At 42.6% G+C, this 15,081-nt stretch overlaps 1 protein-coding gene across 9 annotated transcripts in view; it reads right to left on the reverse strand.

The window, feature by feature from the left end:
• DCUN1D4 (defective in cullin neddylation 1 domain containing 4) overlaps positions 1-15,081 on the reverse strand; it is a 73,487-nt gene that overhangs the window by 26,950 nt on the left and 31,456 nt on the right. For 8 of the 9 annotated variants that reach the window (XM_073342079.1, XM_073342076.1, XM_073342082.1 and 5 more), the window contains one exon: positions 7,811-7,925. In XM_073342079.1, the coding sequence (XP_073198180.1) occupies positions 7,811-7,925 (115 nt within the window). Of the gene's footprint in view, positions 1-7,810; positions 7,926-9,240; positions 9,318-15,081 lie in introns of those variants that run through there. The other variant, XM_073342080.1, reaches the window with a different exon arrangement.

Genomic DNA, 15,081 nt, shown 5'->3' on the forward strand with positions numbered 1-15,081 from the left:
TTTTTTAGAGCGCTGGGAGCTGTTGCCACAACTACTCAAGCCCAAGGGGATCTGTCTCCCTCCAATCAAACTAAATCTTAGCCCAGTCTTTCTAACATCTCACAGCAGATGTCCACCAGCTGTCAACTGAAACTCAACATGGCCAAAAGTAAGCTCTTCATCTCTCCCTGCTGATACTAGGTGAAAAATATTTTGGTCTGGAACTGCAGAGGATTCACTGTTTTGTGTTTGCTCTATAATTCTAACAGTGGAAAATAGCAGGGGTGAAGCCACATTATTCCTGGCATATTTCAGATCTTGCAATTATATCAATAATTAGTTGGTAATTAATACATTTCCGTCCTCACCCCAGTCTCATAGTAACAACAAGAAAAGGAAAGATGTGCTTGGACTGACTGTGCTCTGATGCATTAATCAGACAATGGAGTCTCCCCAGCACCCCACCTGCCATGTAGCCACATCCCCAAAATGCCAGCAATCCGCTTGAAATCTTGGCACCCTGCCCCCCATGCTGCCTGCTTTCCCCTCCGACCCCCCAGCCCCTCCACCACCACCTCATGCAGCCTGCTCCTGCCAGCCCAGCCTGGGGCTGGGAAAAAGTCCTGTCTCTCCCTGGCAGCTGCAGCCCAGCTGGGGCTGGGAGGGGACACCCCAAATTCTCCACCCTCTATTCTCCCTGTAGCGGGGTAGTCACCCCACTCCAGCTCAGAAAGGGTTAAAGCCAGAGCTTGGAGAGGGCTGGGGCTGACAGAAAAGGCTAGGCTGATTGGGGAGGCAGCCACAGCTGGGGCCATGCCCCAATCAGGCCACAGCAGGCCCTATAAAAGGGCTGTGAGCCAGGAGCTCAAGCAGACTCTCTCTCTAGCTTCTGAGAGAGAAGGATTAGCTGCCTGGGAGAAAAGGGTAGGGTTGGGGGAAGGCCAGAGGAGCTATGGAGTTCTAGCCTAGGAAAACCCCCAGGCTGCAAGCCTTGCTAAAGGCCAGGAAAGGGACTGGGGCTACAGAGGTGTAGCCTGGGAATAGGCAGAGGCAGCTGGTCCAACCCCCTTGCCGATGATGAGTGGTTTACAGACTGCAGTCTGCTCCAGTGAGTGGAGGCTAGAGGGTGACTGGCAGTAGCCACTGAGGCAAGGAGGGGATAGAGGGTTGGGGGTTCCCTGTGGAGGGGAGACCCAGAGTGTGGAGGTACTGCCAGGGGGTAGTACCCCAAGGTAAAGGGGCATCGGTGTCCGGCAGGGACATGGGTCCTAGTGGCAGGCGAGACACTGGCCTGCAGAGGGCGCTCCAGGCTGGAAGAGCTAATTCCTGAGACAACCAGCAGGAAGTGCTGCACCAGTGAACATCGTCTCGCTACACTCCCCATCTATCCCCGTGCAGCCTACTCCCCACAGCCCAGCCTGGGGCTGGGAGAAAGTACTGTTTCTCCCCAGCAGCTGCAGCCCAGCTGGGGCTGCTGAGAGAGTCTGACTCTGCTCTCCTGGCCACCAAAGCCCAGCTGGGAGTTGAGATGCCCCAAACTCCTCACCCCCTACTTCCCCACCACCTAACCTTCCATATCCTGTCCAGGAGGAACCTAATTAGTGGAGGAATGCCTGTGCATGGCCCTTCAGTCTCTTGTGCACAGCCACCCAGGCATGTACCTTAGACAGAACTATGGTGGTAGCCCTATTCAACTTGTTTAATCATTGGTGTTTATAATGGCTGGCATCTGCCACAGGGCTTTAGCTCTAGTCTAGTAGTCCCTCATTAATGGGGAGGGAGATCCTCGCTCAACCAGAAACTGACAGGAGGTCAAACAGCTTGTGGGACTTATCTGAAATGACCCAAGTCTCAATCTCGGCAATCTTCATAAGGAGCTCCTGAACGCTTTTGAGTCATCCAGTGCGAGTGTCAGTACCATTCCAGAAGACACTTCATCTGGGATGACAAGAAGAGATCCTTTGGAGGCAAGACTGATGTTGCTCAGCCCCTGGATCCAACACCTCTTGATATTATGGGATCCTGGGTCTGGCCACAGATGCCACTGGGGAAGGAGACCTTTTTCTTCCCCACTGCTTGAGACCAGCTCTTCAATACATGTGAAAGAAGGCCTCAGTACTGCCCATAGGGCCATGGTGACATAACATGAGTACAGATAACTTGCAGATTGCTGGCTGGACCAATGCCAGTGTAGATGGGCCAGGGATGGATGGGGCCATTAAGCAGAAGCCCATAGGTATCTTGGTGGTGCTGATCAGACCTCAGAGGGGAAGATTCTCTGCTCAGTGACAGGGAATATGTACACCCCTGTGACAGTGAGGAGTAGACCCCCTACAGGGGGAGCACCAATATACAAAGTGCATTCCATATCAGAGTCTGTACTAGTGCCAGAAGATGTCTTGATGACCGTCCTGCCTGACCCTCATCCTCATGAACAATACTGAGGGGAGCACTGGTGGTGCCAGGAAAGTGCTGGTAGAGTCTGCTGCATCACAGTCTGTCCCCTCTCTCTCTCCATCCCTCAACACTGGGCGGGGGCGGGGTGGGCTTGGAGGACTTTTCTCCAGAGACTTTTCAGTATGTCTCTTCCTGTGGGAGGACATGGAACTCCTTCTTGATCTTCTTCCTCAGTGCTCGGTGCCACCCTTTCCGAGCTTGCCTTAGACACCTAACATGCTGGTGCCAGAGTCAATGCTGGTGCTGGGTCTTTCCTCAGCACCATCTTCACAGAAACCTTAGGTGTTGCCTGTCTGCTCAGTGGGACACGAGATGATGTTGGTTTGTCCATTAATAGGATTCTGGACTTTGTTTCCTCTGACTCTCATGAGACCTTCATGGATTGTTCCAAAAGGTAGAGTTTCAGCTTTGCATCTTATTACTTGCAAGTCCACATGATGAATAAAGCATTCCAAGACTCATCTTGGAATGCTTCCCCCAGGCACAAGAGACACCTGTACTCTGCCCATCCTTCATGGGGCTTTGCCCATCACAGGATGACAGGGCTTGAAAACGGCAGGTTTTGAATCTGCCATTTGAAAAGCCCTGTACAGGTGACTGGCGATCAGTTCACAGCAGTCCAAACAGGAGATAAGAAATGGTTCTGAAGATTTCAAAAACATGTAGCCTGAGCTAAAAACTAATGGCATGAATACTTGCCAGGTTCCGTCTCACTGCTACTTGCAGCAAGAAGGAACTGAGTGAGGGTTACAGCCATGGAACCCTTTCTGCCCTCATATGGGAGCATGAGGCGGCCCAGGATGCACGTGTAATTTTGATGGACACAGCTAGTCAAAAATATCCACTTGCACACAACTTGCAGTACAATCCATAGACGCACATCTGAAGAAAGTAAGGTGACTTAACTGTAGTGCTACAAAAATATTGCTTCTGCAGAGTCACGCTATAGCAGTGGTGCCCAAACTTTTCCTGTCGTGCTCCCACTTACCTCTAATGGAATGTGTCCGCACCCCTCCCTCCATTACTGCACAGCCAAGGCTTCCTCAGCAGAAGAGCTTGGGCTCAAGGCAGAGCTGGGGGGTGAAACTGGGGGTGGGGGAGGAGCTGGGGCTAGAAGTGGAGCTGGCCGGGGGCAGAGAAGGAATAAGGGCAGAGCTGGGCTGGGCGAGGAGCAGGGGGCAGAGTAGAGCTGCAACTGGGAAGGAAGAGCTGGAGCCAAAGCTGAGCTGGGCGGTGCTCCCTCCCCACCCCCGTGGGGGTTGGCCCAGGTGCACCCCACAGTTTGGGGACCACTGCACTATAGGAAGTTTTCTGCCACTGTTTTCAGCCATTAGAAACAGTGAAAGCATTAGAGGCACATATTCCTCAAACAGAGAATTGAACTGTCCAAAATAAAGTTATAAATAACCTGCTACCTATGAGCCTTCAATTTCTCACTGCTTCTACGAAGTCTGTTTTAAAGTCTCCAGGAAAGTAATGGATCTACATAGAAATTTATCAGCAGCAAGTTTATTGAATTCCAGCTATTGCTAAATTATTTATCTTTCACACTTAACAAATTACCAGCATCAGAAATTAGCAACACAGCAATCCTTAGGGGGAGGGCTAATTACCAACTGAAAAGACTGAAGCACACTATAACATGATTTATATATAAAGTTGAAATGTAGCATTTTTTAAATTTGATTCATGTGAACAGACTATGAAACCTTTTTTTTCCTAATCAGACTTTGTGTTTTTTGGATGGCTCCGGGATATTATGTAAAAAGTTAAACAAAGCGGCCTCTGAAAAGTGACTTTTTCCAATAATTTTTAAAGGCATTACTAATATTTGAGGATATTATGTAAGAAGTTGCTACAGTTAGTTCCTGCAAATTTACACATTGTTTTTATCTTTGGTGAGTGAACTATTTATAAAGCTGAAAAGAATGTATCAGCATTTTCAACTTAATGAAGTTGCAGGACATTGGAAAAAGTGGGTTTACACATAAGACTGTCTGTTTTTGTTAGTAAAGACACTTGACAAAGATAATATATACGAGGTAGATTGTGAACTTTAACAATTAAATGGTTAACCAATATAATTTTAATAGTTTTAATGGGTACTTTTTAAAACAATATTTATATCCCTAATGCCTATGGGTGCTCCACTGTAGGTGACTCTAGAGCAGTACCCCGATGGAGGAGTTGGACTTCAGAGTCAAGTCTAGTACTGATGATAATACTGTGGAGCAAAATATGGCATCGGATGCTGAGTCATGGGTGATCGCATAACGTTCCGCAAAAGTATGACCAGATGCCCAAGGTGCTGCTATGCCTATTTCTGTGATGGGAACATTTTTGATGAAGACTACAGAAGTGGAAACAGATCTCATGGTATGAGTTCAAACTTCAGATGGAGGCTAAAGATTGCAGGTACGATAGCAGTAGGTAATGCAGTTCGATACCCATCTTTGTTTTGAGAGTGAGGTTCCTTTAGACTTCTCTACAATCAAAAGGAATAGTTTAGGAGATTTTCTTAAGTTTTTGTTCTGTCCAAATAGAATGCCAAAGCAATCCTGATAGCAAATATATAACATTGCTTCTCTGTCACAGTGTAGTTTTGGGAAGAAGGTTGGGAGGAGAGTAAGTTGGTTTATATGGAAGTCAGAGGATACTTTCGAGAGAAAGTTTGAGATGTGCTCTCAGTGTGACCTTATCCCTAAAATAACAAAAAATTGAGAGGGGGTGAGTGTGCCATTACAGCCCCTATTTCCCCGAGCCGAGGTGATGGCTACGAGGTATGCTGTTTTCATAGACAGATGTATAAGTGAGCATGTAGCCATGGGTTCAAAAAGAGGCTTTGTGAGGAACTTGAGACCAGGTTAAGGTCCCATGTTGGTGTAGGATGTCTGATTTGTGGGAAGAGGTTACCCATACCCTTGAGGAATCTTTTGATTGCAGGATGAGTGAAAATGGAAAAGCAGTCTCTTATAATGAAAGGCGGTTATGGCTGTGAGCTGTATCTTTACTGAACTTAGAGATAATTCTGACTTTTTTTAGATCAGGATTTAGTCTAGTACTAGTGGGAGGGGAGAGGATGTGGAGGTAATGTGTTTTGAGTTACACCAAGTTTGGAATCTTTTCTATTTCTGCATATATGTTGAGGAGTTATTATTCTACTATGTAATAGAACCTCTTTCACATTTTCTGAACAGGTCATCTCTATGAACCATCAAGGAGCCATGCCTAGAATTGGAGAACCTGTAAGTTTGGATGGCGGATCTGTCCGGCGTTCTGAGAGAGGAGGTGAAGAATGATTGGTAGGCACACCACTAACTGAGTAAGGTTGGAGAACCATGTTTGTCTTGGTCACGTGGGAACTATGAGAATTACTTTTACTCTTTCTTATCTTGAGCAGGACCTTCGATACGAGAGGAATTGGGAGAAAAGCCATAAAGGAGACCTGTGTCCCAGTGAAAGAAAAAGGCATCTCTTAGTGAATGGTATCCCAGACGAGGTTTGGAGCAGTACTGAAAGCATTTTTTGTTTTGGGACATGGCAAATAAGTAAATTTTTGGGACTCCACAATGCCAAAATTAATTGTAGAGAACAGGGTCCATTTCCCATTCATGTTTCTGCGAGAATGTTCTGCTGAGGGTGTCCACAGTGGTATTCTCCACACCCAGCAGGTAGGCCGATGATATGATGCTCTGCCGAATGCACCAGTTCCATAGTGTCTCTGCTTCTGCGCAAACGGATGGTGATCTCGCTCCTCCCTGGCAGTTTAAGTAGAATATACATGCTATGTAGCCTGCCGTGACTTTCATGTTTGCCTTCATCAAATGGTAGGCAAGCATTTCTGACTGCTCTGAGCTCTAATAGGTTGATATGTAGTGTTGATTCTAAGGGGGACCATTTGCCTTGAACCATGTGATTGTCTTGGTAAATTCCTCAGTCCAGTAAAGATGTGTCTGTCTGTATCAACACTGGAGGTGGCTCCGTGAAGGGGACCCCTATGCAGACCCCTTCTGCAGATCTTTCCACCTTTTGAGAGTCTCTGGCTATCAAGGGCATTGACAGTAGTTTGTTCAATCTGTCTCTGTTTGGTGTGTGTACCATTTTGAGCCATGCCAGAAAGCAACGCATGTGGAGCCTTATGTGACTTATCACAAAGGTCTGCTGCCCTGTGACCGAGTATTTGAGGCAATTTCTGGCCAAGGTCTGGGGACTGATCTGAATGGTTGATTAAGATGGTTAGGGTGTTGAATCTGTGTAATAGGAGGAAAACATTGGTCTTTACCACACTGAGAGAGGCTCCTATGAATTCTAGCTGTTACACTAGAGTCAGTCTATTTTTGAGCATTCAGTTGTAGTCTCAACTGCATGAATACATTTATAGCAGAGGTCCCCAAACTGTGCAGTCCCCTAGGGGGGCACAGAAGAACATTCTGGGGCCACAGCTGGACCCAGGCCAGCCCCCACTGGGGGCAGGGAGAGAATGCCATCCAGCCCCGCTCCAAACTCTGCTCCAGCCCTAGCCCCCTTACCTCTGTCTGCACCCCCACCCCAAGTTGCGGTCCTGCTCCTGGCCCCGGAGGAGGCACAGACAGTGGCAAGGGAGGACATGACCCTCAAAAGTTTGGGGACCACTGATCTATAGTCTTTTGCGCAGCTAACAGGGCATCATCAAAGGATTCTGCCCTGAGTAGACAGCTGTCTAGATATGGATGTATCACGATCCCTGATTTGCAAAGATGGGCTGCTACCATAGATAGGACCTTTGAGAACACTCCGGGTGTGGACGATAGGCCAAATGGAAAGCACCTTGTATTGAAAATGGTCTTGACCCAAGGTGAATCTCAGAAACTTCCTGTGGGATGGTGGAATTATGATATGAAAGTTAGCATCTTGTAGGTCAAGAGCCAAGAACCAGTCTCCCTGGTCCAGAGATGGAATTATTGTTGCTAAAATAATTTTTACATTTGAGGACACTTATTATGGGTGCATTTGCTTTTTGAGCCACTTATTATACAGTAGAGCTTCATAGCACAAGCCCCATTGTCTAGCTACTATGCACACACACCCTCAAAAGTTCTTAGTTTAAACAGGCAAGACAACGGAAGTATTCTGCCCATTTTTACATTTGGGAAACTGGAGCACAGAAATTAACCTACCTTTCCCAAGGTCACACAAGAAGTCTATAGCAAAACCAGGAATTGAACTCAGATCTTGAGTCCCAATCTAGTGTCATAATCACAAAGCCATCCTTCCTCATTGAGGCACAGAATTCCACAGTTAGTGCCATTTTTACCATTTCATAAGTGGATGATCACCCTAACTATTCATCAATAATGTTATTTCATCATTCTTAGCTCACATTAAGATGACATACCCATCATGTCTACTTTTCTTAGCAGATAAATCATCTCCGGCTGCAGGTCTCCTCTTTTTCCTTGGAGGCATCACTTTGCTAAAGCAGTCCGATGAACTGCAAGATCGGAGACTTCCTATGGAGGGTATTAAAAACAAGGAATAAAAATAGTTTCAGGACAGTGCATTTTCCTCAAAAATTAGAGACTGGTGAATTGACTCAAATAAAAACTGAAATTTCGAAGTTAAACAAAATTCCCCCATCTCCTTTCAAAATAAAACACCACCCATTTTTATGTGCCACTCTACTTCCTGGTTTCTGTGAAGACTGAAAGCACTGAAAAATACTACAGGAGCAAAGACCAGTCTCTTGTACTATTTTCAATCTGTCTAGTATAAATAAGGGCTACAATCTGCTTTAGAGTCTCAGGAAGCATCCTACCTTTTACTTACTTATCCAAACCAGAACTTTTGAGGTTTGCCCATCACTTGTCAAAATAAAGGGCTGGCCCAGTGATTAGAGCACAATACTTCTAATAGACACCCTTGTTTGATTTCTTAACCCAATTTCTTGGCCCAAGAAGAACAGGAAGTGCTCTACAGGGAGAGGCATACTCAACAGCTATTGGGAGGGAGCACCTTTGTCACTTTGCTTTGACTCTCTTGGGAGCAAAGACGACTGATCCCAGAGACAGAGTTTTATCCAACCCTCCTTAATTAGAAATAACGACCACAGCACAGAACCCTAAAGAAGTTGTGTATAAAACACAGGATGAAGACCAGCTGGAAGAGTCAGCACAGCTCTGAATAGTATGCAGATAACTTAAAAAGGAAATGGAGAGAAGGCTAAGGGTAAGAAAAGGCAAAGAAGCCAAGTTAAGGTAATTGCAAAGAACTACAGAACAGGGTAGTCTTCATAGTTAGTCTTTAATTCACCTTCTGTGTAGCTCCTATAGCATCCAAGATAATTCTTAATATATTAAAACCCCATATAATCCTCTAAATATGTTTCACTGCTTGAGGCTTCAGAAAATCCAACCATAAAACTTTACATTTTTAGATATTACAATGGCACAGGTTGAAGGTAGTTGCTCAACTCTCATTAAACGGCAATGGAGTTTGGTGCTTAACTGCCTTCTGTGCCATTGAAAATCTCTCCCAAGTGTTCTGAAAGCAATATAAGTAAGGAAGTTCAGATGCACAACTGAGATACAAACAATAAATCCTATGAAGTTATTAGATTTTGCACATACATTCTTACACATGATAGCTTCAGATGTATAATTTTTTGTGCTATTAAGTACAGAGTATGGTGTTCAAACTAATTTTGGTTTAGCTGATAGTACTCTCGTACCTATTATCCATTTTTGGTCTTGCCCTCCCATCCACATTGTTTTAGAGAGGAACAAGGTAGTTCTCTCCATTTCAGGAATTCTCCCTAACACTACCTACCTGTGATGTTCAAGTCTTCTTCAAACCCCCAGCATTCATGTATCTTTTTTATTCAGGAAAGTACTGACTGGTCAAGCCTATGCTGGAGAGGAGTGCAAAGTGGGAAGAGGTAAAAACAAAAAATCTCATCTATGGAAATATATACAGGTAATGGGTTAGGAAAAAACAAGAAAGAAAACCACACAAAAGACAAGAAAAATAGAAGGTAATATTGAAAGAAAGGGACAAGAGAAGGTATGCTGCAAATATTAAACATGCTCTCAGGAAGGCTTCCAAAATAATAAATTACTTTACTTTTTTTTTTTAAAAAGAGCTCTAAAATACTGTAAAATTACTGTCTCAGACTTAAAATATACATTAAGGAGCTAGTTAAGCCATAAGAACTCCAAGCTGTACATTGCTGGTGTTGTGAGGCAAAAGATAAGAGCCCTAGTAACAGCTATTTGAGAAGAGCAACATACCTTTAAACTGAGTCAAATGCTCCAAAATATACTTCAGTATGCATAATACAAAATGGATTAAAGAAACTATGTCATCTTATAAGTGATAGGTCCATATAAAGATATCTGCTGAATTTCATGTACACAATCTTGAAATGCCTACAAATTATAGTGGCTATAATTTTTTTATGGCCTTTTAAGTCAAGTTTCTAGAGATTTTGTCAGCAAGTCAATAGACAGATAAAGACTTGCACAAACTGAAAGTCTTAAGGTGATAGCAGGACTGACCAGTTGTTTAGAGAAGGACAAGAGGCGCAGATTTACGGACTCCACCACTCACACACTAGAGCAGTACAAAACAACTTAGTAAATGGAGTATGGGTTCTAGGGTACCCCTAAATTTTAATGTGACTGCCCAAAATACATGCTAGTACTAAATACAGCCCATGGCCATTCCTTCCCCTCTAACTGTAGCTTAAAGGCAAAGGTGATCAATTGTGGATTTTTCATTTCTAGGTCACTCAGGCAACAATTACTATATATAAAAATAAACATAGAAATATGACTAAAGGCATTTGGATTTGATATAAAATATATACATTTATATGAAACACAGGGAGGGGCTGTGGGTTCCTAGTAAATTGCCAAAGCAACTGTAGAGATTGCAAAATTCAATAATCAGGATTAAACAAAGACTGTGACTGGCTAGCCAACTACAAAAGCAGTTTCTCCTCCCTTGGTGTTCACACTTCAACTGCTAGAAGAGGGCCTCATCCTCCCTGATTGAACTAACCTCGTTATCCCTAGCCTGATTCTTGCTTGCATATTTATACCTGCCTCTGGAAACTTCCATTACATGCATCTGACAAAGTGAGTATTCACCCATGAAAGCTTATGCTCCAATACATCTGTTAGTCTACAAGGTGCCACAGGACTCTTTGCCAAAATTCAATAAGTTACTTTTCAGAATGTGGATGCTTGGGGCAGGAGAAGCGAGATAATACTGGTCCTGCAATGGAAGGAGGGGAGAATACTATGTATTGTTATAATTCATAGGTTTCTAGGCCTGAATGGACCATTATGGTCATCTTGTCAGACCTCCTGAATAAAAGAGACCAAAGAATTTAACTCAAGAATTCCTGCATCAAGTCCATAACTATCATATCCCAGATAAACTGTTCCAATAGCTTATTACCCTAACTTAAAATTTAGCACCTTATTCCTATTTTGAATTTGTCTATATTCAGATTTATAGCCACTGAGTGAAAGGGAAGAACAGTAGAGGGCACAGAAGTTATAAAGTAACTATTTTTTAAAAAAAGAAAGCAAGTAAGACAGACAGATACCTGAAAGAGGAATATATTTTCAAATATTGTTCCAAGAAGTTTAAGTCTTCACATACTGCGTATGTTGTTTATTTATGATCTTACTGTTTCCATTCTAATTAAATCTTTTGTTGCACTTTTAATTGCCAAATGATGACCTACAAACTAACAAACCACAATACAGAAGTATCATTTATTTTAAAAATGATACATTTACACAGCTGTTATTAAATACTTCTTTGTAATGAAAATTCACAAGGAAACAAGATATAGCTATGTTGTGTGCCCATCTGAATGTAAAGCTTGTCAGTTCTTTAAAGGCAAGTTCTAACAGGCTTGTTAGCTCAGTATTGATTTAATATGAATATTTTTTGTACAGATTTTTCTAGGAGATTATTTTATTTTAAGGTAATTTCTATCTCCAACTTTTCCGGACTAATAATCAGTTACAGGTCTGATCACCTACAAATGTGTACACGTAACTCCCACTGTCTTCAATAGGAGTTGCTTGAGATTGACAGAAAATTTTGTTACATATAACTGCTTCTCTGCAAATATCATCTTGAACATAGGAAAAGACCTCCTAGGTCATCGAGTCTGATTCCTTGCTATCACAGGCAACCCCATCATATGATTCTGTTCATAAACATATCCAGCTCCATTTTAACACTAGTTAGGTTGTTTGCCTCTTTCCTCCCCACCATTAGAAGGCTGTCCCAGAAAAACTTTCCCCTGAGAGTTAAAAACTGATCAAGGCTGGCAGTTCTTAATGGCTTTTGACACTTAAAGGTAACATTTGCAAGGAAGATACCACAAATGTCTGTCATGTACCATCACCACCCAAGAACAGCCAACTATTAATGTTGCTTGCCAAATATTTCCTTCAGTTCCTTCACCTGTGCAGGAGATAAAAGTTCCCAGGGGAAAAAAAAGCCAACTAAAGATGATCAACCTCGCATCTAAAACACACCCCAGTAAACAATGAAAAACAAGATATGAGATAAAAAAAATGAGAGTGGTAAACCTTTGAACCAAGCGAAAGTGGGCAAGCAAAGGAGAATCTGCAAAGGATGTCTTCAGAAAAGCAGAATTACAGATATATAATTTTTACTTTCTCTAGAGATAACATCTGTGCAAATCCCTACACTCATGGAGATCAAGCAACTTGAGGGATGTTCAAAAATAAAATAAATGCAAAGCTCCAGTGAGCAATAATAACAAAACTAATGCCAATGCTGATAACAAGCAAGGTGTGTTATGTTTTGGAAGGAGAGAGTTTGGACTTCCCTACATTGGATTCCACGCTCCAGAAAAGTTTCAGACCCCTGCAGATTCATTTCAGGAGGTCAAATTCAAGCAATAAGAGTGTGTGGGGACAAAATAATATTGTTGTTTTACAGGTGCCTGCAACAGACCCATTGCTAATATGGGGAGTGATGTAGCTTTGCCTTTGATCAAGGAAACTTTGTGCATTTGTCATCTAGTTTTAGGAGAGCGAAATCATAATACAAAATGTACACTCACATTCATTTAGAGAGAGTGGATAAAAATCTTGATTTTAAAACATAGCTTAAATTAAAACAACACACTGCTAGTTTACTTTCTTTGCATCTTGGAGTCCTAAATTGCTAAAGTGATTATGTACTTCAACTTAATTACCAGTATAATTTCAGATTTTACAGACTTATTCAACTAAAGTACTTTCACAGTTAATATTCATCTATGCTGAAAGAGACAAGTCCGGGATCTCATTAATGTCCTTACTATGAAAACCACCACAAACTCATGAAATTGATAAGCAAAAAGCCCATGCTATCTTTGCAATCAATACTATCTTCCAATTGTATATATCATGAAAGCTAAAATGCTTCAGTCAGGTCACACTCTCCTAGTTAGGGTTTGCAGTTTAAATTCAATGGGACTTAGGGCCCCAAATCATTCTGGTGCTTTTGCAAATTCCATCCTTAGGCGTATAACTTTAGGCTCCTACTTTTGAAAAATTTGAACAATTTGTGTATATAAAAATTCACAATAACTTTGTTAATATACTGAACCTCTAAATAACTTTTCATTGTTAACACTGAAGTAATTTAGTTTTGCAGCAACAATGGTGTTATGCCACTAAGAGAAAAGTTCCTAATAAAAATCCAATTTTAACCCCTGAGGCTGCACACAGTTGTGCACATGCTTAACTTTAAGCACAATGTAGTCTCTCTGAAGTTATTCATGTGAGTAGAGTTACGTACCTGCTTACGGCCCTGATCCTGCAAATATTAATTTTCAGTATTTTGGTTTTTGTCTATATCAGATTTGTAAATTTCAAATAAAAAACTTCCCATCTGCAGTGGCATTAAGAAAAGTACTTGGTTCATTACAAATGTTAATCTAAAACTACTACAGTGAAAGATTTCCAAATAGTTTTACAAAGCCACAACCAATGGTTGCAAAAAATAAATCAAGGGATTTTAAATCACTCCATCCTAAGGACAGGGTCCACTTAGTAAAAGCAATGCCCAGTAGACTGGTCTCAAAAGAAACCAAAAGTTGAATGGACTTAAGGGCTTTGTTTACTCCAAAGAGTCAAAAGATTCTTGGGTTAATTAAGCATATTGTAAAGAAGGATCTTCTCTCCAGAATGGGCATGCCAGCATGGGAGAATTTTGATGGGTGAAACTCATTAAGGTCACCTCAAACTTCACCTAAGAGTGGTATGTCAGAGGAGTTCACAGCACCAATTATAGCCTTATGTAATTTGGGATAAGGTAAATCAAGTCATTACGCCCTGAAACTCTCTCAGCTGCAGTCACTGCCACCAGGAAAGTGACTTTCCATCCAAACTTACACTCACAGGAACAGAGTAGTTCAAAAAGAGTTTTCACTAGATTTTTAGAAGCCTCTTTAAACAGGATGTTTCAGAAGTGCCTAAAACCCTAAGAATCTGACAACATGGGGCCACATACACTGGTAACCTTTAACTAGCTCCTGAAAGGCCAAAATAGCTCCTTACATGTACACTTCATCTCCAGAGAACAAACACTCTCTCAATTGCATATCCTTCCCAGTCTTTAAAGCAAGGGATCTACCTAACCTTTTTCCACCAACACACCCAGAACAGGATGCAAAAGCACAGCAAATCTATTGGATAGAAATTACTGGCCCATCTACCACACAGAAGTAACCCTTGTAGACTTCTAGCCTGATTTTAACTCAAAATCAGCTGTTTTGGACAGTTTCTGTGAGAAACGATAAAGGTAGGATTTCTCTATTATCATGTTCCTCATAGTGGATGTGTATTTTGAAGCAGAAGACTCCTCTAGCTAACATGGGTTCAAATAACAGCTCTCACCACTTTAATTCTCAGCCTGCCCCAACTCAAATGGCTGGAACTATGTAGGCGACAAGGAAACCTGGAGTGTCATAAGTGACACTGGCAGGACTAACCCTGGCTGCGCACAAATCCCCACCACAAAAGCAGCAGTAGCATTGAGGCTTGAGTTTACTATACTGACTCTCGAGATACAAGTGCTAGCCTGGGAGGAAGAAAAGTTCCAAATGCATGCAGAGTTCCTACCCTTGATGATGCAGAGCAAGATAATTACCTCAAAATAGGTACTGTGGACTTCTCACCAGCCATATAAAGGACCAGGAGCGACCAGGCCAAATTACAGAGCATACTCCAATACCTGAAATCAACCTACCCATTTCCACTTCCAGCAAATGGATACAGGAGGAGGAAATCCTGAGACCTCAATGTGGAGATGGAGTTATGGGTTTTGTCATATGCACACTGGGAAGCTTCTGATTCCTCAACATCACCTGCCTCAGCCTCTCGTACAGAGGCTTCATTTCATCTGATGAACCACAGCTAGGTATCAACAACTTCAAATGCCAAGGCCCTGAATGCATTCAGGAGACAACATCTTGTGAAGCCCTTCTCTGCTGATGGTACAAGGCACTTCAGTGGTGAAGCGATCCCACTAGGCTTACCAGAGAGGGTGGAAGACAGGTCTGCTCTGAATCTTAGCACTCAGCAGACCTGGCCAACTCAGCCCTGAGCTTCAAGAGTTTCCCTTTTT

The sequence above is a fragment of the Lepidochelys kempii genome, chromosome 4 (assembly GCF_965140265.1).
Source record: "Lepidochelys kempii isolate rLepKem1 chromosome 4, rLepKem1.hap2, whole genome shotgun sequence".
Classification (NCBI taxonomy): Eukaryota; Metazoa; Chordata; order Testudines; family Cheloniidae; genus Lepidochelys; species Lepidochelys kempii.